Below are 25720 nucleotides of genomic sequence, written 5' to 3' on the forward strand. Positions count from 1 at the left end.
AGCTTAATAAGCATATGTATATGTATTACCTACCATGTCTTAGTACCTACTATAATATGTACAACGGAATTCACAAAATGCCAGAAGACATAGTATCTTCCCACTAGATTACTGTGTGGCAGGGAAAATTGGACAAACATGCTTTAACTGGGACATAGTCAGATTACCTAGAAGTATCTTATTGGTAACTGTTGGTATATTGTCACATAAGAAGATGATGCTAAGATATATTAGGATTGGTCCACTATTCACTATGGTAACCTATAACACAGAAGAAAGATCCAGTGGTACTAGTTTGAAAAATTTTGGCCCAATAGAATAGACTAGGGAGAGATTACAAGACTAGTTGCAGTGCAGTCATTTAAAACAGTGAGGAAACATTTTGTAATTCTAATACTACATGATGAAGTTTTGGATTAGAGTGGCGGCTTTACAAATGAAATGGACAAAGAAGGTATTATTTTAACCATCTTAGAAGCAATCATTTCTATAATGTGCCTATTACGTCTCTAAAGTAACAAATGCCTAAAATCAACATTTGTGTCCAGGGTGTTTATTCAATAAGGGGAAAAAATTGCCTATTCAAATAACTTAAAACTGTTAAGTACTATAAATAGGACTTCTTAATATTTGGAGAGCTGCCTCTTTCCCTTTTAACCTTTGGCTATATAAACAATAATTTTTAAATGTTTATTTATGAAAGACTGTTGAATTGCATGCATAACATGTCTGCAGTCCTGTCATCTCAGTCTTTTCTAATTTGTACTTTTTCTTTAAATGCAATTACAGTTCATATTAGCATTGTCTTAATGTTGTCCTGTGAACTTGAACTATTAAAAGTTCCAACTATAATAGTTTATTTTAGCAATTGATTTTGTAAATGTGTGAGCATTGTTTCCTTCTCTTTGTGTCTCAAATTGGTTATTGATTAGTTGTTAACATTAGTGTTCTGCTGTGTAACACTGTCTCCCCACAGATGTGAACTGGGGATCCTCCACGCAAGCCCTGACCTACCTGACCGCACTGCAGCATTCCATTCGTCTTTCCGGAGTGGAAGACCATGTGAAAAACTTTCGGTAAGTGATAGGTAACGTAGAAGCATTTTGTCTTGGGTGGCAATCAGTTATTTACTTGTTCATATGCTGACATTTCATGAAAAGTTATTTAAAGGCGTAGAATATTTTTTGTTTTGGTTGGACTTGGGCAGTTCATTTAAGAACAAGGTTGCGGGGGTGGGCTGGGATGGGAGTAAAAGGCAGAAAACTAATTGAACAACAATTAAAAGAATTTAAAAAAAGAAAAAAAAGAACAAGGTTGAGGTTCTTAGTTATCAAATTTTACGAAGAGATAAATTTTCTCCTACGTCACAAAAATGTGAGTGTTTTAGAGGTCTCATCTGAAGACTTTTGAATGGTAGGTATCATCAAGCAAACAGTGTTTTTCCCCCTGTGGCCACTGAAGTCATGTAACTACGATATAACTACTAAGTGTGAAACCCATAAAGATTTTTGACATACTTTATTTTGTAATTTATTGTAATATTATTCACTTATGTATATCCTAAGAAATTATAGATTATACTTAGTTAAAAGTACACTTGTAATTTTTTTTAAAAGATTTTATTTATTTATTTTTAGAGAGGGAAGGGAGGGAGAGAGAAACATCAATGTGCGGATGCTGGGGGCCTTGGTCTGCAACCCAGGCATGTGCCCTGACTGGGAATCGAACCTGTGATGCTTTGGTTCACCGCCCAAGCTCAGTCCACTGAGCTATGCCAGCCAGGGCAATACTTGTAATTTTTTAAAAATAAATCATTAGATGGTCATTCTCATACTGTTCACTTAAAGCCTGGCTGTGAACAGGTGACTTTCTGTAGTCATGAGAACCACCTCTTACTGGCTTCTGTGCAGGAAATACGGAAATATGTTCCATGTTTGTCAGTAAACCAAAAGGGAAAATGTGTTTTAAAGAACCTTAGGAGTGGATGAGCACCAGAAAAGACGTGCTCTACCAAATTTCTCCGAGTAAGAAAAGTTTTTGTGTATTCTTTTTGTTACTTGTTTTGATCCACATGTCCTGTTTTTTCTCAAATGAAAAGTCCACAGATCTGCAACTTTAGAGTAGAGAGAAATTGGGGGGAAAATTAAAAAAGGAATGAGAGCCCTCATAGGAAAACTTTAATTTCATTGCATTGTGGATACTTGATGCCAAGTATGACAGAAAATAGAAATCATTCCTTTATGGAAAAAGTTGTATCCCAGAACTGAAGAGCATATGTACTCAACAAAGTTAATTTGCTGTCGAACTTGTTGCTTTAGTTTATTATAATGAGGGGAACATTTTTTAAAAAATATTTTATTCCACTAAGGCTTTTAAGATTTTCATCAGAATTACACATTTATATAGTTTGAAGAGGAAAACTTAGGTTTGTCACTAAAATCAGTGTTTTCCCCACTTATCATACTCCTGTTCCTCTCATACCACAGGCAACCACTTTCAACACTTATTTAGTGTTTACTTCGTATTTCTAGACATGCTTGTCTTGCTACACTTTTTGATTTTTAATTCTAGTCTTTATCTATTGATATCGTTCATCCACATGCACTTCCCACACCCTCTCACCCTTCCCTTTACCTCATCCTCCCAGAATATTTTAATGACATTATTTTGATTAGATCATGCCTAGCATTTTTTATAACTTTTAAAGATGATTCAGAGCCAAGTCATGTGGTAAATTATGACTCCTTTTTCTTTCCTGTATGGCTTTGTTTTCTCTAAAGTCAATCATTTTTTTTTCCTATTTAATTTTTTATCACTATCACAGCCTTCATTAAACTTGCTGAAAGATTTTGTTTCCTTCACTTTGTTGTTTCTATGTCCTTGAAGTATCTTTCTCACTGTTTCCTGTTTCTTTAATTTGGGTTCTTAGATTTAGCCTTTTCTTAAGTATCTGTGATCTTTGGCCAGGGAAGTTTTACATTGGTGGGTAGGGCTTGTTAGTGAAGTCCTTAATGTAGATTGATGTGGCCTTGATGGTTCCTTTGAGAAATTTACCATATTTTGCCATGTATAATGCACTCCTGTCTATAGTGCACAACCATGTTTTTGCCCCAAACTTTCAGGGAAAAAATCTCTTATTTTAATTTTTTAATTCAACTTTTATTTATTTATATTTAGAAACAAAACCAATTATCCTATTCCATGGTATTATTTTGCATATGTGCATGTTGTTACTGCTTTCTAGAGTTAAGCATAAATAAAAGAATTAAAAACATTCATATAGATACAGAATTAGTACTACCCATATATAATGCACATACTTATTTTTCCCTCAAAATTTTGGGCAAAAAAATTGCACATTATACACAGCAAAATACGGTAAGTCATCTTAAAGGCTTTCTTTTTGATCTCACTAGATTTCCCAGAAAAGAATCTTTTAATCTGCTTGTCGCTAAACTCCTGGCTACCAGAGTTCTGACAGCAAAGTGGGACAGGAGCTCTGCGTACTCTAACTTCCGTATTTACAGTAGATGTGTCTGCCCTCCACTGTTGCTGGTGCCTCCCAGACCAGTGGCCCTCTCCAACAAACAAGTCCTGGCCTAATAGGGTTGGAAAGGGACAAGGACAGTTGCCCATCAGAGAGACGGAAATAATTTGGCTTTGTCTAGTTGCTTCTTATGAAAACCTTAAGGCAGTTCTCATTTCACTTTCTTTAACACATTGCCCCCACCACTTCCAGATGCACCTACTGCCTCTAACTTCTCTTAGGCATTTGGGTTATTTTTTAGGTGTAAAATCAGGTAGCTCCACAGATTTCTCTTATACTCATTTAGGATTTAGCCTTTTTTCTGGTTTGTAAAATATTGTATTGCCATTCCATCTATTTTCTAGCTTTTAATATTTTAATACTGTTATATCCTGTTGTAAATATTCTTTATATTTTTGTGGTTTTTGTGGCTTAAAAGATCCCATTATATCATGGAAATTTTTGAAGAAGGAGTTAAAATGAAAGCAGATGTTCATACTCTGTCATTGTTACTCAAAGTCATCCCTAGTATATTTTGCACCATACCTTTTTTGGTGTGATAAAACTATACCAAATTATGTAGCCTTTGTGCTGTGTTTACTATTTAGTAAAGATAGGGACTACTAGTTAATTTCCATAGTAATAGGCTATATTGAGTGTAGGTTAAAATACTATAACAAAAAGCTGAAAAAATACAGTGGCTGAATAACAGACATCATTGTTATGTGCTATTCAAGAGACGGGTGGTTCATGGCATTTTTGTTGCACCTGGTCATTCAGGTTCCATGTTCCTTGTATCTTCTCAGTCTGCCATTCCCTGGGAGGTGTTTCATCCATGTGGTCAATGTCATTGCCACATCCACAGGAAAGGAAAGGAAAATTTGGAAGATGGCCAGTTTCCTTATTAAAGGACATGACCTGGAAATAGGAATATTATGTGGGCTGTAAATCAGTTATAGGGCTATTTTTAGCTGCTAGGAAGGCTAGGAAATACAATCTGTAGCTGGGGAGCCCACACAGCCAGCTAAAGCGCAGATGGGGGCAGTGGGCTGTATTCACCGTGTGGGCCGTAGAGGACGACTGCACGTTTGATTGCCCCAAAGCGTTTCTCCCAGACAGAATTGGTTTTTAAAGTTATGAATGTTGGTATATTTTTCAGTCTTTATTTTATAACTAACTACCCTAACAATTAATTCGGTGACTAAGGCAGAATTTTTCATCTATTTGCTTTTTGTTGTTTTAATTACATAAATTCTTGTTTTAAAGAAGTTTTGCTTATCTGTTTGAACTTATAAAATAGATACCTGAATATTTTTTCATCAAAGATTGATTTCCATTTGTAGTTGGAGAAAATACATATGAAAGTCATGCCACTGTTGTGTGTTTGCAAAGGCATTTTAATTCAATTTTGGCTGTACCCAGAATTAATTAGATTTAAAACTTTTAGTTCAAGTAGAAGCCTTAGAAGGCTTTTCTGAACCATAGGTGGTTTTACTCATAACAGTCATAAAAATTAAGCTGGATTAGAAAAGGCTACTATTACAAAGTAGAAGTAATTAGGAAGTGATCAAGCTAAGAAGGACAGTGACCTGTTTTTGTAGGGCCATGCTGTCAGGAAGTTTTGTGAAACCTGTGAAGGAACTGGAATATTTATTACCTGTAGAAGATGAAAAGTTGTTACATATTTTTAAATCAGTATGGTCCTTTCTGTAACACCTACCAGAATCTCGATGTATTTATTTCCTGTTACTTTCGAAGAACACTTGGCATGATGTTTATTCCCAGAAGGTTGTTTCTGCATTTCCCATACATCAAAAGACCCTGGTTAAAAGTCATCTTTTATGAGAATCCTGTGGCCTGTGGCTTGAGGACAATTCCACAAATGAGATTCTAGCTTAATAATATATTCTTTTTTTTTAAGATTTTATTTATTTATTTTTTAGAGAGGGAAGGGAGGGAGAAAGAGAGAGAGAGAAACATCAATGTGCGGTTGCTGGGGGTCATGGCCTGCAACCCAGGCATGTACCCTGACTGGGAATCGAACCTGCGACACTTTGGTTCGCAGCCCGTGCTCAATCCACTGAGCTATTAATAATATATTCTTAGAGAAACAATTTAAAATCATGTCCATGTTACCAAAAACCTAAACTCTAATGTTGTTTTTCTATTTAATCTTAAATTAGGCCACAGTGTCTTGTCATGACAGGTGCTCCAAACTCACGCCCAGCTTTACTTCATCTTGTTCATGATTTCACAAAAAATGTTGGTTTGATGATCTGTGGTCATGTGCATATGGTAAGTGTCTGTTTTGTTTTCTATATTAAACATTTTTCACTCTGTGTATATAATCTATATTATGTGGGGCTTTCTAGAGCTGAAATAATTTGGGAAGGTAAACAAATCTGTTGAGCTTTTTAAAAGGTAGTTATTTTTGTCAAAATATTTTTGCTGCTCAACTGTCTTAAAACCTTATTTCTAAAAAGATATTGGAATTTGAAACCTTAACTGTTTTTCTTATTTATTTTTAGTAGTTTTTAGCAAACTATGTTGCCCTTATAGTATGGCTTGGCTAAGCAGAATAGCTTATTGATGACTAAGGAGCCTAAATGAAATTCAGTGTGTCTTTTTTCTTACTGATAATTTCTCAAAAAGTCCTGGGAACACTAGGAATGTTTACTTACCAGAAAAAGAAAAAGGAGGTTGAAGGAGGTAGACAAATCATGGTAAATATCTAGTATTCAGTATTTAAAAAGAGTAGAACAAATGCTGAATTTCCAAGTTGAAACACTTTTAATTATCCATTAATGTTTGTTTTAACCACAATGAAAAAAGAAATAATAAAAATAGTGGTAAACATTCATCCAAAAGTAGTTTTCTGGGTTTTTTTTGGCATCTTTGATATTGAAAATAGTCACTAGATGATGGATTGCCTGTTCTGCACAAGAAATTGGGGTATTTATTGTCAGATTAGCTTTTTCCCAAGCTTAATTGTTCATCTTGTTGTGGCGCTAGAAATGTGTGTTGTTTGCCCGTGTCTCGGCCCCTGCTAGAGCCGCTCTCTACCTAAAAAGCAGCAAAGTCAAAGCCATGTCTTGTGTGTTTGTGTGCATGTATGTGCAGTGCTGGAAGGACATGTGGAAACATGGATCCTACTTGGGACCCATCGAGTTTTCTAGTTTGCTTCAAGTTCATCAATTCACGCTGGAATCTTGAGCACAAGAAATTAAAAATGAGGCATTTTTTCTACTAGGAAAGACAAATTATATTTTTCCTTTACTTATTCATGTGTTATTAGGGTGTACTCTTAAACTTATTTTTAGATTTTTTTTTGCTTTATACATTTGTATATAATACATTTTATGAATTGTATACAAGGATCAAATGGAATTGCTAGTTAAAACTCATTTCTTACATTCCTGTTTTTCATCGTATAACAGAAGTATGAAGAAAAAGTATTTATATTGTATAGCTCATTCTGATTTTCAGTGATGTTCCAAGGTTACTGAAAATTAATAACTCAGACATTTGGGGCAAACAGTAAACAAACTGGGGAACTTCCTGTGGAAAAACAGGAGGCTACTTTTCTCTACAGGATCTCTTCTCCAGACTTAATAATTTCTAATTGCATTTATTTATTGAGAACTTCTTGTCTTTCAGTCTGTTTTTCTTCCTTTTCCTTCTACAGGCACCCGCTGTGTGCCTAAACTATTCCATCAACTCCATCTTTTCATAAGTATTGGAAAGAATTCACTGTCATGAAAATGAACTACTGTTAGTATACTTCTTTTCTGACCCTTCATGTTTAGGCTCCTTGTTTAAGCCCATGTAACAGCAAGATTTTTGTAATTGTGGAATAGGTTGCTTTTGAATTAAAGATATTATTAATATTTTTACCTTTAAGGGGCCTCGAAGACAAGCCATGAAAGAGATGTCCATTGATCAAGTTAAATATCAGCGATGGCTTATTAAAAACAAAATGAAAGGTTTTTATGCTCCAGTACATGCAGATGACTTGAGAGAAGGAGCCCAGTATTTGATGCAGGTGAATTTCTAATGCCTTTCAAATGACATTTTAGTTTTTTGTAAGCTTTTAAAAACTTATCTAGGTTTCATTCTTCATATTAATACAAATGGTAAACCTTTTTAAATTATTAAAGTAAGCTACTAAGATGTGTTTAATTTGAGAGTTAAAGGGACTACAGAAACTGCTTTTGGCTGACAAACCTATCATCTTAGCCTACTCTCTAACCTCATTGGTTTTGTTTGGTTTTGGTAGGAGTGTTAAGTAATGGCAGCCCTTATTTACTTTTTAAAGAAATTCTAGCTCTTTATTGTATTTCTCACTATTTATTAACTAGTACTACAACTTAAGACTTTTGTTTCAGTGTTGTGTATGGCATAGTAGCCAGATTGAAGGATTTGGAATCAGTCGTAGGTCTAAATGTAGCACTGCCACTTCCTTAAATACAGATTTTGGACAGAGCAAGTTAATAAACTTCTCTGAAACTCGGTTTCCTCAGTCCTAGAGGTTGTGAAAAAAATGGGTTGATACAGTGTTTGCCAGCAGATTTTTATAGGAACCCCTTTCTTAAAAAGCAGCTCTCTCACTGGTGTTAGTTGTGGTTCTGCTTTGTTAAAGCGGAGGAGGGAGGCTCAGAGTACTGTCATCTGAGCCCTTTCAGTTTTGAGTTTCTCAAAACTTGACAAACACAGGGTTAAGAATAGCCTTGGCAATTCTCAGAAATAACAAGGGGTAAGAGTGGCCTTGCATTGGCAGATACAAAGCTTTATCATAAGACCATAGTGATTAAGAAGTGGTATTGAAGTAGCAAACAGAAGAAATACAGAAACAAACAGAAGAAATACAGCCACCTGTTGAAGAAATTTAATATTTGACAGAGGTGGCATTGAAAGATGAGCTGGGCCAATTGATTATCCATATGAAAAAATAATATAACAGATCCTTACAAAGACTTCTGTGAAAGACAATTTTTAAAAACTTTTAGAAGAAAATATAGGGGAGAATTTTTTTTAATGCGACACAAAAAGCTGAACTATGAAAAGGAGATCACTTATTTTTTAGGTAAAATTGTAATGCTTTTGTGTTTATAAAGAAAACATGAAAATGAAAAAGGAAGCCACACCTAAAGAAGATAACATGTTACCAGCAAAAGAATATGGTTCAGAATATATAAAGGAACACTATAATATAAATTAATGAGAACAAAAGCAGCAAAGGATATAATGAGGAAACCTAAAAGACAAGTAAAAATTAAAACTGCAATACAGTTTTATTCCAAACCCATCAGATTGACCAAAATTAAGTCTGCCAATACTAAGTTTTAAGAATTGTGGAGAGCAGATGGAAATCTTTGAACTGCGTGGTAAAGTAGATTGACTTGGCAATGTTCTGCAAATTTGAAAGTGTGTAGATATCCTAGGACATTCCATTCGTAAGTGTATACCGTAAAGAAAATTTGGTAAGTGAAAAAGTGTATTTCAAAGTGCACACCGTTATTTGTAATAGTGAAAAAACATGAAAGAAACTTCAGCACCATCAACTGCAGAGTTGAAAATTGTGGTATAATAATGCAGAGTGGAATTCTATATAATGGTGAAAGGACATATACACACACACACACACACACACTGAGAGGAATAAACTTCAAAAAGTGTTAAGGAAAAACTGCAGGTTAAGAAAAGAATATGAACAATTTCAAGATAAAGATATGTAAATTTGTGATTTGCATATATAAATTTAAAATATATACATATGTTTATCTGTTGGGGTGTCTGACCTTTTGGCATCACTAGATGAGGAAGAGTTGTCTTGGGCCACACATTAAATACATTTCAACACACAATCACACACAAAAAAATCTCATAATGTTTTAAGTATATTTACGATTTTGTGTTGAGCCATGTTCATAGCCATCCTGAGCCTCATGTGGCCTGTGGGCCACAGGTTGGACACCCCAGGAAATAATGGAATACATAGTAAAAATACAAAGAGGGCATGAAAAAAGATACATAGGTCCTTGGTGTGTATTTGTAATGTTTATTAAGGTAGATGGCAGGTATATGATTATTTATTACTTTATTCACTTGTTCGTGAAATATTTAAAGATTTCAAGTAGACTGTGACTCCTAATCATAAGGTTGTTTCTAATGGGTAAACATTGCTTACTTTCATACAATTTATAGGAACATTTTAATAACTACTTTACATTTAATACATTTTATGAAGGAGATATTTCCTTAGAGCAATGGTTCTTAAACTTCATTATGCATGAGAATCATCTTGTAGACATGTTAAAATACAGACTGCCAAGCCCAACCTTTGAGGTGATTTCAGGGGGCGTGGGGTTAAGGCCTGAGTATTAGCATTTCTAATAAATTTCCACGTGATGCTTTTAGTGCTGGTCCAGTCCAGGTACAATACATTGATATTTCCACTTACAGGAGATATCTAGGATAAGCAAATTCATAGAGACCAGGGTCTCTATGATTCTCTATGATTGATTCAATGTTTACCAGGGTCTGGAGGGAAGTGAGAATGAATAATTATTACTTAATGGTTACAGAATTGCTGATGAGACAGTTTTTGAAATAGGTAGTGGGATGGGTTGTATAACATTATGGATGTAATTAATGCCAATTAATTGTACATTTAAAAATGGTTAAGATGGCAAACTATTTCATTATTTTTTACCACAGTTAACAAAAAAAAAAAACTAAAAGAGGTGCACCCAATGTTGGGAATAGAAATTTAAAATCTTAAAAAGATACAGTTCATTGGATTTTGGGGCATTTTTAGAGGAAGCAGGAGAGAGAGAGGTATCGCCTTTGTTGTTCCACTTATTTATGCACTCATTGATTGTTTCTTATATGTACCTTGACTGGGGATCAAACCTGCAACCTTGGTGTATTGGGATGACACTCTAGCCAACTGAGCTAGCTGTCCAGAGCCTGCATTTGGACCTTTGCTTCTAGGTTTTAGTGGCTGTTATCAAAATATGAGACTCAGAATTCCACTGTATTATTGATTTTTATCAGACTCAGTATATCTTTTAAGATGTATTTTTCCTATATTTTAGGCTGCTGGTCTTGGGCGTATGAAACCAAACACACTTGTTCTTGGATTTAAGAAAGACTGGCTGCAAGCAGATATGAGGGAAGTGGATATGTATATAAACCTATTCCAGTAAGTATACCCTTAATTCAGTAACTTGGTTAAAAAAATGTTAATTTTGGAAGCTTGCACTGATTTTTGAAGCCTGTTTTTCATATAGTCTCTTCTGGTAGAAGCATAAGAATGAAAAGAATCATACACGGTTATCTGGGTTTTGAATTGATGATCTATTAACAAAAAAAACCTGACTGTTCTGTCTCTTTATACACAGGAGCATTTGCACACATGTACACATAGGCACACTCATATACTCTGGCTTAGTAAGCTTTCTCACATCCCTACAGCTACTGCTCAGCGGAGTTCCTGAATGTTGTTGGACCCATCACCCTCTAAGTTAAGTCACTATAATAATATCGGATGCTGAGGGAGGCATTCTACTACTGATATGAACCTCAGAGTTTAGGTTCATTCATATCTCAAACTAATCTTGTAATTAATCATTTGGCTCATCTATTAGGTTATTCACATTTCTTTCTTTTTTTTTTTTTATGTACTCCTATGTTTTGCTTGTCCATCCCTTGAAGTGTAAGTCCTTGGTTTACTACTCATTTTTAGTCCTATTTCCAATGATCTCTAACAGAAGCCTTAGTTTTCATTTACATCACTTTAACTTCACTTTTATGGGTTTTCTAGTGGATTCTTTTTCTAATTTTGTTGCTTTGTCTTTCTGATTTTATTCAGTCCGTGTTGTTACGTATTCTCCTCACTGGAACTCCTTGTATCTGTGGATAAAGCACATAAATATTTGCCTGTGTCACGTATGATAGTTTGGTCTTTATAGAAGCTGCCTTAAAACAATTTGAGGAAGTAGCCAGCTCTCATACTTTTACTTTTTAAAAAAAATCTCTATTGATGAATAAAGTATATGATGAATGTTAAATTTTTAATTATTAAATGCTTTCAGTAAAATTAAAGCTTTGCTGGTTTGTCATATGTTGTGACTACTCTTTGGCTTTGGGTTTATTACTTTTTTGTAAACAAGGATTCATTCTACATTAAGCCTGTTGCCATTCAGTGGAAGAACCTGAAGTTTTTGCAATTTGAAGTTCTCTTAGTATACAGGTGGCAAACACAAGGCCCATGGGCTGTATCTCACCCTCCACCTTGTTTTATCCGGCCCGGCACCTTGTTTCTTGCTGAACTCCTTGCCCCTAGTTAAGGAGTTAGTTACATTTATACAGACCTAAAATTATATTCGACCCTTTGAAGGAAACCGCCAGGCTGATGTGGCCCCCGGTGAAAATGAGTTTGGCACCCCTGCCTTAGTAGATTTGAGGAGAAGTTGGGTTTACATGATTTGTAGTCTTAACAAAGGTTCCAGGGTTGGGGGGGAGATGTGGGAAAAGGCAGACAACTGTACTTGAACAACAATAAAATTTTAAAAAGTGGAAAAAAAAAAAAAGGCAGTTGTACATTTAAAAAAAAAAAGTTTCCAGAATTAAAGTCTGGTTTCAGTTGTGTATTAGGGTTTAATGTGTATTATTGTAAGTATGGGATGCTCCCATTTGTGTTTTAAAAAAAAATTAAAAGGACATATGAATACATCTCTGCAAATGCATGTAAATCCTAGAACTACTTTTTAAACTAGTTTTATAAAAATTTTTAAATTACTTAAAATACCTTTACCCTGACCAGGCCTGGATTGAGCATCAGCCTGCAAACTGAAAGGCCTCTGATTTGATGCCTGGGATCAGGACACATGCCTGGGTTGCGGGCCAGGTCCCCTGTTGGGAGTGTGAGAGAGGCAACCATTCGATACTTCTCTCATACATAGATGTTTCTCTCCCTCTCTCTCCCTCTGTCTAAAAATAAGTAAATAAAATCTTTTTTAAAATACCCTTTCTCCTTTCAGAAGTGATCCCTTCATACTGTACAGCCTGCTCTCATTCTCAGTGAAATCAGTCTTGTCTTCATGTGTTTCTCTTGGTTAGGACTACAAGTTTAAATTAGGGATATGATGGGATTCCTGAAAGTTGTTTTTCCATAATTTTAGCTTGTTTCCAATAGGAGAAAAACAGTTACTGCTTTAAACAGCTGCTGTAGGTAGACTGTCAGTACTATAAAGATCTACACATAAGTAGTTTTCGGAGGTGTTGTAGCAAAGGGGAAGGGAAATGGTGTAGGATATGAAACTAACATGGCTCTCACCATAATTTTTAAAGCATATTAAAGAATCAGACATTTAAAGCTAAAAGTAATTTCAGAGATCATCAATTAGTGCCTTCATTTTATAGAGGAGGGGATAAATTTTTACGATTTTTTCTTTTTTCTATTCTAGTGATGCCTTTGACATACAATACGGAGTAGTGGTTATTCGCCTAAAAGAAGGTCTGGATATATCTCATCTTCAAGGACAAGGTAAATCTTATTTGAAATAAGTTTTTCATTTTATTTTTTTTAATTTTTTAAAAATTTTTAAAAATATTATGCTATTTTTATTTTTTATTTTTAGATTTTATTTATTTTTAGAGAGGGAAGGGAGGGAGAAAGAGAGAGAGACAAACATCAATGTGCAGTTGCTGGGGGCCATGGCCTGCAGCCCAGGCATGTGCCCTGACTGGGAATCGAACCTGCGACACTTTGGTTCGCAGCCCAAGCTCAATCCCCTGAACTACACCAGCCAGGGCCAAAATAAGTTTTTTATTTTAAAAATATAAATTACTTTGTTAGAAAATTATATAGATTGGGTTGGCCAAAAAGTCCATATGGTTTTCTTCATTAAAAAAAAAGACATTTTAATATTCACCAATAACTTGACTGATTTGGATATTTTGAGTATATAGGCTAGCTCCCATGTGGTATAATATTGGTAGTTCTCGATGTCTCAATTTGATCACTGTCAACCTCAGCTGGTCTACCTGACCATGGAGCATCTTTCAGCAAGAAACTTCACAAACACTTTTGACACAGTCAGTCAGTCACAGTACCTTCTCAACACACTGCAAGAATTTTTTGCATTTCAGTTGCATTTTGACCTTTGTTGAAATAATAAAGCATAGTATTATTTATAGCGTTCCCTTGGGTAGTTATTTGTAGTGTTCCCTTTTACTCAAAAAATTCATAGTTTGGCTAATAAATCACATAGTTCTATAATTTGTCAAGATTTTGAATGTGATTGGAACTTGAAAATATTTTCATGTGCTTATAATCATTATGAAAATTGTTTTGAAATCCTTGTTATTCATCATCAGGATTTGAAGACAGGGATTTGGTTAGGCACAGGAATTAAGAGCACAGGCTTTAGAGTCAAATCTGCTTTAAAAACTCCAGCTGTTTTTCTGAGTAGTTTTGTAGGCTGAGCAAATGTGCTGACATCCAAGCCTCAGTGTCCTCATTGGTTACCACTACCTCATGGGGCTGCTGTGAAGACTGAAAAGGAGATGTGGCCTGTGAAGCTTTGAGCGCGGTGCTGGCACTGAGCTCACAGTTCCTGCTGTTCTCTCAGTGCACACAAGTCACTGATGGGGATTGTGGATAGATAGTCAATTTCCTATTATGTTTATCTTCATGATAAATGTTTTTATGGTGGAAGTTAAATGTTTACTAACTCTTTCTTAAAAGACAGAAAATGAAAAAAGTACTCCAGAATGAAGAATGGTACTTTCACCATGAGTTTAGGGAAGGACTCCATCCCCTAGTTTTGGCTCTGTAGTTACGGGTATTTTTCAGTGTTGTCTGCCAACTTTTGTGTATAAGAACATTTGTCACAGTTTACATTTTTCACATGTGTGAATGACTTTGAGAGAAGAGTTGGTTCACATTGCATACACCAGTCTTTTGTCTACCAGATTCCTGTGTTCCATGAATCACACTAATTACTGACTCCCCAGAACCAAATTAAAATGCCTGACATTTAACTGTGGCTCAAGAAATCAAAGTGAAGAGTCATTTCAGAGCAGATTATTTGTTTACATCAGAAATTACTTATTATAAACTTACTTCGTAATGAACTTTGCTTGAAATTGTCATTTAATTGATGTTATACTGTTCTTTAATGGTTAAAATAAGATTTAGATAATATTTTAAATGTTTTCATATCTACAGAAGAATTATTGTCATCACAAGAGAAATCTCCTGGTGTTAAGGATGTGGTACTAAGTATGGAATATAGTAAGAAATCAGATTTAGACACTTCTAAACCATCTGTTGAAAAAACTGTTACACATAAAGGTAATTTCCATTCAAACAAGAAATTTTATTAATGGTAATGTTTTAATTTGGAGAGAAGTAGTTTTTATTATGTAACATAGCTAATAAAATAACCTGTTGTCAAATTTGTGCTTTGCATTTCTAATTGTTCAGGTAAAATTTATGGCTTTCAAGAATATCTACAAAATAATTAATTTTTAAGGTATTAAAGTAGATTACAGAACAGAAACTATGCTGATTAAATACCTACTAACATGCTCTTGTATGTTTTTATTTATACTTGCTTTAGAGAAAACATTTTACTTTGAAGCATAAGTTAAATCTGAATTTGGAAAGAATGCATGATAACATTGAAAGGAATGAAGTTTAATAATTAATTTCCTGGGTTTTGGGGTTTTTTTTTTTGTAAATCAAGGTATTTAAATACCAGGGGATTTGTTATATGCTGAGATATTCGGTATATTTTTATATCTACTGCATCTGAAGTTGTTCAGGGAAGACAATGTAATAAAAAATCAAGTGTAATGTTATTTCTCAATTTAGTCTCTCTGAAGAAACAAGCTATTTGTATTTGGTTGCTAAACTGTTCAGCCATAATTATAGGCATAGTACTCCTGGCAGCTATGTGCTTTAAGCCACAAAGAGATTTTCAGATTTCACAAGACTTTCAGATAATTTCATCCACAAATCTATATGTCATGTTTATGAAAAGAGGGATGACTTCCAAATCTTACTCTCCACCCTCACTCTCTTACCTCTGTTTGGTCTAGTATCTCCATCTGTCCTATTCCCAGTTGACATGCAACAAGCAAAAATCTGCACTGTAAATCATCAAACCATATCATATTTTTGATTCCTGTAAACTAATTACCATTCTTTTTCTGAAATTGATAACACTGGACAGTTCCTGTCTCTGAAAATTGATCTCTTCTAGATTAATAAGTATTGATGTTGTTTTTTATTTCTTTCCTCATTTATCTTGTTTGCTTAGAATAATGGTAGTTGAGAGCTTAGTTGAGACCCATTTTGCTTTTCAGTTCTTTGCTGGCTTGATTATATTGTCTTTACAAACTTCTGTAAACTGATTATGACACCACTGTTCTTATGTTCCTGCATTTATGTTTAGTTTATACATTCTTTCATTTCCTCTTTTCTTTTGTCTTTTTCTCTTGCCTAAAACAAATCCTTTACAGAATTCGTTAGGAATTAATATATAAAACTATGATGGGAGGGGAAGAAGTAATATTTATTAGGCATCTACTTTGTGCCTCCTACAATTTAGTGGATGTTCTCTATACACTAGCTCATTAATGTATCACAGTCTTAGGAAGTCATTATTTTTATAAAGTAGGAAACTGGTTCAGTACATTTCTATTTATCTCTTTATTGTAAAAACGTAAATACTTTCAACTTAGTTTAAATCAGCTTCAATTTTTTTTTACATTTCTGAGCTCTTTGAAATGAAAACAGAATGTCCATAGTATAAATTTTTTTTATCTTTGAAGGCAGATAATATCAAATATCTACAGGAACAATAATAATTGATACTAGAAAAATAAATGTAGTAATTGAAATGTTTCTTGTTCCATAACAGGCATAAGAAATTAGCATTCAAAAATAGCATTAATTTTTTTGTGTTTTTCTATTTATGTTTCTAGTTATGTTCAAAATTAGCATTGAAACCATAGAAAAGAGGATACAATTTTAAAAGTCTTCAGAATTATAAACATTCTGGTATAGTTGTCATACAGTCATAGATATTTGGCATGTCTCTCTGGAGTACTGAGGCATATAGTAGTATACAGGGGAACAAAAAGAGCATCCTTTGAGTACTTATTTTGTGTAAAGCGCTGAGCTAAGTGCAGTAATGTTTGCAATGTAACAACCTTAAGAGGTAGGTATGTTTCTTACAACTGAGGAAAGTGAGGGGTTAGTGATATTATTGGAATGCTAGGAGTCTGGCTCAGGAGCCCACTGCAGTGTCCTCTTCTCTGTCCAAGTTGGAAGTTTTATATGTCTTAAACAAAGGATGCAAGTTTATATTAAGAAAAAAAAAATGAGATTAGGAAAACCATTATTAACTCCAAGAAAACATTTATAGGTATTTGAAATTTGAATATAAATGGACCAATGTATGCATACATGCTTACCATATGTATGTATACACACAATGTCATATATTTGAAAAATATCACTCCTGTATAACCTTGTATTTTAAAAAATTTATTTTTAAAAAAGGGGGAAGGGAGGGGGAAAGAGAGGGAGAGAAACACTGATGTGAGAGAGAAACATCAATCGGTTGCCTCTTGTATGTGCCCTGATGGGGTGCTGAACTTGCAACCCAGGAATGTGCCCCAGCTGAAAATCGAACTAGACAACACCAAACTAAGCCACACTGGTCAGGGCTAACCTGGCACTTTGTATAAACTAAGAGACTCTGTCTGATCAAATTTCTCACCATTTCAAGTGGTGATTGTTTTTTACAAATACCAAATATCCATTAAATGTCTCCAAAATTACTTTGTAGTCATTTGCATAGTGATGCAGTGGCACATTTAGAGTTTATGTAATATCTTCAATGTCCATTTTTTTTAATGTCATAGTTCTCAGTGAGCCATAGTTCATCATCTTGTCAACTGATTTCAAATATAAAGGTTCCAAAATTCTGCTAAGGTTTTGGTCAGTTGCATAGGAATATAATTCAGGGGTGAGTGTTAATCAGTAGCCCCATTGGAGATGTCTAAAATATGTTTGCTGTTTGAAATCCTGAACACTCAGTGTAGAAAAGATCGTCAATCCTGATTATTTTTCAGACTCTTTCTTTATACTGTTTTGTTTATTAATGTGCTCTATTTACATTTTTATTATTTTATTAATATAAAGGCAATTAACTTATATTTTGTGTTTTTTAAACATAATCTAGATGAGGAAGAGGATGGCAAGACTCCAACTCAACCACTGTTGAAAAAAGGCAGGCATTTTTCATCATTTTATTTTAATCAGTTTTTCATGCTGTTAACTGTTTAACTCCAACCTTATGATTTTCTTTTTTTACCTTAGTTTTTATTTTCATGGTGAGGTGATATTACAGTTACTTATTAAATGCAGATTAGTAAAAATATCATTAGTCCAATTAAAGATTTAAATCATCCCAGGAAAAGGTGACATATCAAAGACAAATTCTTTTAAATCATCATAGCATCTCTGAAATATTCAAATCCAGGAAGTCAACATTAATTTTTTAATTTAAACTGCATGGTTTAGATGATAAGTGGAGACACTGAAATAGGTTTATTCAGTGCCACTGCATTCTTTACCATCAGTGGTAACCAGCCAAGTCCTTAATTTTGATACTAATATATTTTTCATTTCAAAAATTACAATATTTCTCACAGTCCTGCTGCGTTTGGGAGATACACAGTCATGTCAACGTACATGAACTTTATGAGAAGGAGATAGAGGTGAGAGTTACGGAGCAGTGTGGTTTGGTAGCCATATTTCATCACGCAAAGTCATTCGTCATGTTTGCATATGTCGTGGCAGCATGAAAAGTGAATGATGGACATACTGCAGAAGTGATCAGATTTCCTCCTCTGGATGTCTGCTTTTAAAAATTTGGTCTAGGAGTTTCATAATAGTCATTTGCTTGCTCACAGAGCTGGTGTTGATTTTTTTTTTTAATTTCCTGGGAATATAAATGGAACTCCCTTGGTATGTTGTTCTTTCCACTTGTAACATATGGTGGTACCCTTCCTGGGAGTTCCCACCATCTTTCCATGGTTCAAAGAAAGATGTGGTTATATGGCTCTAGAATTCAGTGTCACATATGAAGGGGACAAATGCTAGGTAAAATGGGAGTTTTTCCTTGGACTGAGAGGTTTCACTGTGATAATTGTCAGATTGTATTGGTATGTCTTCCACTTCCTTCTGTGTTTCATATTACAGATAACAACATTTTATTTAAAAATTGTTTTTGAGCTTTAAATTACTGAGAAACCACATTACAAAAGAAATATATTCATGAAATAGTCATGAACTTGTCCAGTTAGCCTAAAACAGCTTTTCAAAAATCAAAATCCAGCAGTCAGTTACAATTTTCTTGATTGGTATTTATGATTTTCTTTCATTCAGAATGCTTAAAAATTCTGGAAATTAGTATAATTTGGATGAACTTAGCTATTGTAAAGATGTATTTATCTGTAACCATCTTAAAAGTATGTTTAAATATAAACAACTGAAAGCTTATGATGGATACCATATACAACTGTCTGCATTATTAACATTTGAATGTGTAAAAGTTAGAAAACTGTATGAATTCAGCAAAAGGGACTTTAATATTGCTCTTTTACATCTTATTTTTCTGCTTAATCCTTTAGAATCCAAAGGCCCTGCTGTACCTTTAAATGTAGCTGACCAAAAGCTTCTTGAAGCCAGTACTCAGTTTCAGAAAAAACAAGGAAAGAATACTATTGATGTCTGGTGGCTTTTTGATGATGGAGGTAAGGTTGTTAGTATATTTTTAACAGTTTTAAATTTACTGAAGTTGTGGGATCAATACTAAGAATTGACATGTACTCCTCACTGTAGACTCCATTCCAGTTTTGCCAACATTCCTAAAAGCAACAGGATTAATTTCAGAATCAGATGTCACACATGTTGTCAAATCTCTCCATTGTCCTTCGGTTTGAGAGGTGCTAAGTCCTTCCTTGAGCTTCCTTAAGCTTCATGACCTTAACATTTAAAGAAATATGACAGACCAAACATTTTGTACAATACCACTTAATTTGGGGTGCTTTTTGATGCTTCATTATTAGTTTCAAGTATGTATTCTTGGTAGAAATATCACAAGTGATGTTGTGTTCTTTTGTCTGTATCTCATCAGGTGGCACTTAATGCTGCTTCGTCTCGTCACTGGTGGAGTTAGTTTTGCCTATTAAGTAAGGTGGTTTCCACCATGTTTATACACTGAAGAGTTTACTATTTCCACCTTTTATAATTATAGGTATTTGGGGGATGAGGAGTTACTCTGTGACTATGTACTCTGTGACTATGTAATGGTACCATTGTTACTGAAACTTTTACCACCATCTTTAGCATCCATTGACACTTCTACTTGAATCTGTTGTTGTGTTGTGTTTATGGTGGCCAAATGATGAGTTTTCAACCCTATTATTTCTTCCTCATTTATCAGTTGGCGTGTTACTGTAAGGAAGAACTTTCTTTTTATTTCTATCTGTGTGGACTCATATTCCTATTTTATTCAGTGGGATATGATTTGTTATTCTCATTATTTATTTTGATACTCAAATTGTCCCTGATTTCCTGGTTAGTCTGACTTCTGTGTCCCAGTCACTCCTTATTTTCCAATACAGTAAGATGTTCCAGGCTCTGTTCTGTACTTTCCTTACACCATCCACTGAGTCACCCTTTATTCAAGGAGCCCTGATTCCTTTTTGTGGGGAGTGGTACTGAGAATCAAAGAACAGGGTGTTGGACATGCTCGTTGGTACCAGTATGTCACTGCCCCCAGGTCCTCAGAGTGGACAGATCTGAGCAATACACACGTGTGTGTCTGGATGTGTGCATATAGATTGAAAACCAGTTCCAGTCTGACACTGCAGGGTTCAGTCCAGCTTCTCTCTTTTTGTTTCTAATGTCAGTAAGAAATGACACACCCATTAGCTTTAATGAATATTCTCATTTTCCCAGTCTTCCTGCATGTGACCAATCTCCCAGCTTGGCCAGGCCCCCATCCCATGTCACTGAACTCCTCACGTGGGCCCTGACTCCACTGGGCCTCCCTCCTAGTCAGGCCTGCCTATGGCTCTATGACTGAATCAAGGAAGGACAGAAAGAAAAATTTTGTTTTATATTGAGTTGTTGTAAACATATTGTTAGAGACCTAATTGAATTAAAGGTTTTTCATTAAGTAATTTCTTGTTATATTTTTATGATGCAGGTTTGACCTTATTGATACCTTACCTTCTAACTACCAAGAAAAAGTGGAAAGATTGTAAGATCAGAGTATTCATTGGTGGAAAAATAAACAGAATAGACCATGACCGAAGAGCGTAAGTATACTTTAAATTGAAGAGCATTTAACTAGCAGTACTTTATTATTACTGTATAGATTTCATAGGATAAATGTTAGGCAATCCATAAAATGTCAGTCATGTTGCTTTGTTCTGTACCAAAGCTGAACATTTTCAAATAAAACCTCATTCTTTTTAATTCAGCCTTTATTTTTAAACTGTAGGTACTTAGTTTTCCTGATATGTAATATTTTTAATATATTGATATTTTAGAAAGTATTAATATTTGTTATTAAAGTATCAAGCAGCTTTTTTTTTCACATCAGCGAGAAATTGCACAAAACTTACACTTGCACACATAGGCTACATTTTGTAGACTCTAGACGTCAGAAACGCAGGTGCATTTGTCATCCGCCCCTTATTTGTCTGTGCCGTCGCCAATGTAGTTCTGGCCTCAGTGCTTCTCTGAGTGCCTTGTGTGGTGTCTCTGGACCTTTTTAGCATGTATTTTGCATATTGCTCCCAATTTCATGTTTGGAAAGCAGAACTTTGATCTTATGATTCTTCTGCCCAAAATACTAGATAACTTTTTCTGTTACATACCTTAGACAGTCTCTGCTAAATGTGACAGTCAAGGTCTTTTATAATGTGTCCTTCTGTTCCCCCAAGATGTGCCTTATACTTCAGTTTGCATTTCTGCACCTGCCCTAAATATGCATATGATTTCAGACTTTTACTCCTTTGTCTACTCTACTATAAACAGAGCTGTACTTCTCTATTAAAATACTCCATTCTTAACATTCAGGATAATTGTTACCTTCTTCCTAACACCTTCCCTAATTTTTTCCCTTCCCCTCCACTAGTTGTTATATTTCCTTCCCGGATCACGATACACTTGATACCACTCATTGTTTATTTTCCTGTCTTAGATTTGAGTTTTGTGGGTCCTATAACAAACACACAGCAGGCACTTAGTAGATTTATACCAGAGTTCAGCTAGGTGTTTACTCATTTCAAATAGTGAATTATACAAGAAGTAGTAGAAATAACTTAAAAATTAAACCTGTTGCTCATCTGTTTCCTAATATCTTAATTTAGAATATTCATGTTATTAGAAACAAAATCCTGTTTTATTTGCTTTTCCTGTTCATGTGTTTCAACTTTGCTGTTGTTGCCACCAAGGTATCATTGCCAGCTATGCTGCCAAAAAGGCATTTACTGAGAAATCAGAGGCTTGTTGAAGCTCCTTCCCATGCCTGTCCAAGTTCATTCTAGCCCCACAACCCTGCAGTACTGTGTACTTAATCTACCATCAATTATTATTGCTTCAGTTTGGTCCCAAATGTCACATTTGAGCCTTTTGAGGTATGCATTTGGCATGGAGGAAAGAACAATCCAAAAATAATTAGACAAATAACTGTTCACTTGTTTTTACTGAAATCCATATACTTAATATAGTTTGACTAAAGTTAATTTTTCAAGAACTAGCTACATTCAGATTTCATTATTAATACCTTTCTCTGTCCATTATTGAATACTAGGAGAGATTCAGAGAAAGTGAAAGAATATAACACAAAAGTCTCTACTCAGGGAACTTGAGACATCAACCTTGTGAATGTATCCAGATGGACTTGTTTAGAATGTGATAGGTATATTTCCTAAAAATCATGCTTTTCAGATATACAGATTCAGCCCTAAATAGAATAAAACTACTTATATACAGGCTTCATGTATCTCAGCACTCTTTATTTTTGTTTTAGGATGGCTACCCTGCTTAGCAAGTTCCGGATAGACTTCTCTGATATAATGGTTCTAGGAGACATTAATACTAAACCAAAGAAAGAAAAGTAAGTTATTGAACAAATTACTTTTGGATACTTTTGGGTTAACCTACTCAGACACTCCAGTAATAGATCATTCAATTTAAACTAATATGTGGACCTTTTGCATGCTGTTACTTACATTTGAAGTCAGCTTTCTAAATTTAGCATTGATAGTTGGCATGCTTTTATAATAGGTATCAAAGTAAGTCTAAGGGCCTTAAATTCTCAGAGAGTTCAATTACCACTTTATAAGTAATTTCTGAAAATTATTAATGCTACAGAAATTTCACATGGTTCTTCAAATTTCCATGGTTTCTGCTCACACTCACTGTGACCACTCAGTCCCTACTCCACATACAAATTACTTCACACTGTTTTGTTTTATTACTAAAATAGGAGAATCTAAGAGTTTGCCTATAATAATTGCATTCAAAATTTTCAAGATTCAAAAGTAGATTTGTGGAATAGTCTATCTGAAAATGATATATAGTGATTGTTATAGTTACATGTATATTACCAGGCAGAATTTTAATTATTCTCAGATAAATGTTGTATAAATGATGAAACTGGTATAAAGAATTCTTTTCAAATAAAAAATAATGAGGTTATACCTTGTAAGGATGTACTGAGGGAGAGATTTATTTCCTATTATACAACAATAAAAACCAGGAGCTTTGTATAGACCTGATACTTGAAAAGGAGTGTTCAGGATTCAGTTCCAGTGTGTGTGAGGAGGCTTCCCCACACCAAGCAATTTTCAGACACCAGCAGAGCATTGGAGAATTCAACTCAAGTAGGACACTTTCTACCCAGAAATAGAATCACATTGCACAGGTAAAGGGCTGATCCTCGTAGGAACTGCCCTCTACTTTTGATTGTAGTCACAAGCCCAGGCTGTTTACCTGTACTTCTGACCAGCTGGCTATAAATCAGATGTTCACATGACCCCCTCTTCACTGTCAGTTTGCTAGAATGTCTCACAGAACTCAAGAAAACCCATTTACTCACTAGATTACTGATTTGTTACCAAGGATATTAGAGGATACAAATCAATAATCAGATGAAGGGCTATATAGAGCAAGGTTTCCAACAGAGGAGCTTGTGGCCTTATGGGGCTTGGGGCCTGGCAAGGTGGCACTTGGAAGCATTCTGGTCTCCAGATAAAGAGAGAAAGGGACCAATGAGCTGTCCTCCCCAGTTTTATGGAGGATTCATTACATACTTGTGATTGACTGCATCACTGCTCAGTAGCAACTGACTCAATCTGGAGCACCTTCCTTCTTCTGGGAGGCTAGGGGTGGATGAGGGGAGATGACTGAAAATTTCAATCCTCTAATCACAAGGTGGGTTCTCCTAGCAGTTCGCCCCTACCCTTGGATGGGGTCCAAAAGTCATCTCATTAACTTTATAAAAACCTTTATCACTTTCAACACTCAGAAAATTCCAAGGGTCTTGGGAGCTGTGAGCCAGCAACTGTAGGTGAAGACCAAATATCTTATAAATCACAGTATTGCAATACTGAAAAAATGTTCTTCAGATTCATAGAGGATTGGAATGCTGTTCATGTTCTTTTACTATCTTTTGTCCTGTTAAGTATATTTGGATCTAGATATTAATTCTGCATGTTCTTAAATATTTAGTACTTGCCCACTCCTCCCTTCAAAATGTTCTGATACCTGTTCTTATACTACTTTCATTTAGTGGTGGTGCTTGCACTGGGATGGCCTTTGAATGTTTTGAATAAAGGAGTAACACAATTTGACTTACTGCTCGAAGGGATCATTCTGGCTACTGTGGTGAAAATTTACTTGGGTTTGGGGTGGGGTGGACATAGGAGCAGGGGCAGATAAAGGGAGATCAGTAGAGTATGGAGGGGGGCACAATAGATGGAAAACACTAATTTTTTAAATTATAATTTTGTGTTGAAGATCTCATCATTAATTCAAAATAAGGTTAATTGTTATTATTCTTTCTTTTAAAGTATTATAGCTTTTGATGAAATGATTGAGCCATACAGACTTCATGAAGATGATAAAGAACAAGATATTGCAGATAAAATGAAAGAAGATGAACCATGGCGAATAACAGATAATGAACTTGAACTTTATAAGACCAAGGTATTCTTTCTCTTTTGCTTACTTTTCATTAACCTTCCATGTTATTTTTAAAAAATAAGACATAAAAATAAGTATCAAGAACTACACTTTGTTATTTGGTGGGGGGGAGGGTGTAACCAGTGTGTAAATTAAATCTACTTTAAGTTGGGTTTATATGTGGACATTATAAATAAATAATTTTTAAAAATTATGAAACTGATTTTTATTATACCAAAATTGATTTTGGTTTCTTTTGTCTACTTCAGTTTTATGAACCATGATAGATTCTAATTTTGAAATGGTCTAGGAATGACTTTGTCTTGTTTAATTGCAGACATACCGGCAGATTAGGTTAAATGAATTATTAAAGGAACATTCAAGTACAGCTAATATCATTGTCATGTAAGTAATACCTGTACTGATTGTCTTAAGTATTTATTTTATGACAGTGCAATTAGGATTAATTTCTATACCAAGTACATATCTTTTTAATTCCCATAATGACTTAGTAGTTATAAAGAGGAAAAAACAAACTTTTAAAAATACACTTTTCTTAAAGCATATGGAGAAATCATTTAAGGTAGGAGGAAAGAAAAATCTTTAGCTTATGAATCTAAATTCATTGTCATAGTTTGTTTTGGATTTTTTTTTTTCTTTCTCCTTTCTCCCACCTTTTAACTTTGTTTTAGCTTTGGAAACAGTGTAGTGCAGCCATCAAGCTAAGGGGTACGATGGCCCGAAGTTTAAGTTTGGACCCAAGCATCTTCTTCATAGAAATAATGAAGTTATTTGGAGAATTAAATTTAAGAAGTGGTTTCTGTCTGAATCCCACTCCAAGTTCCCACCGACTTTACAGACAGACACATTGTCTTTGCAGTGAACACAGATGCTAATGCTCACTC

At 34.7% G+C, this 25720-nt stretch overlaps 1 protein-coding gene across 2 annotated transcripts in view; it reads left to right on the plus strand.

Moving 5' to 3' along the window:
* The window catches only part of SLC12A2 (solute carrier family 12 member 2), an 89947-nt gene that overhangs the window by 60701 nt on the left and 3526 nt on the right, over nt 1–25720 (plus strand). The window contains exons 15-26 of one of the 2 annotated variants that reach the window (XM_045837961.1): nt 977–1076; nt 5710–5821; nt 7428–7568; nt 10624–10730; nt 12997–13076; nt 14763–14888; nt 17791–17838; nt 19244–19366; nt 20827–20938; nt 22660–22746; nt 24704–24839; nt 25153–25220. In XM_045837961.1, coding sequence (XP_045693917.1) covers nt 977–1076; nt 5710–5821; nt 7428–7568; nt 10624–10730; nt 12997–13076; nt 14763–14888; nt 17791–17838; nt 19244–19366; nt 20827–20938; nt 22660–22746; nt 24704–24839; nt 25153–25220 — 1240 coding nt within the window. The remainder of the gene's footprint in view (nt 1–976; nt 1077–5709; nt 5822–7427; nt 7569–10623; nt 10731–12996; nt 13077–14762; nt 14889–17790; nt 17839–19243; nt 19367–20826; nt 20939–22659; nt 22747–24703; nt 24840–25152; nt 25221–25720) is intronic. The other variant, XM_045837962.1, reaches the window with a different exon arrangement.

The sequence above is a fragment of the Phyllostomus hastatus genome, unplaced genomic scaffold, assembly GCF_019186645.2.
Source record: "Phyllostomus hastatus isolate PE091 unplaced genomic scaffold, TTU_PhHast_1.1 phas_contig_254, whole genome shotgun sequence".
Classification (NCBI taxonomy): domain Eukaryota; kingdom Metazoa; phylum Chordata; class Mammalia; order Chiroptera; family Phyllostomidae; genus Phyllostomus; species Phyllostomus hastatus.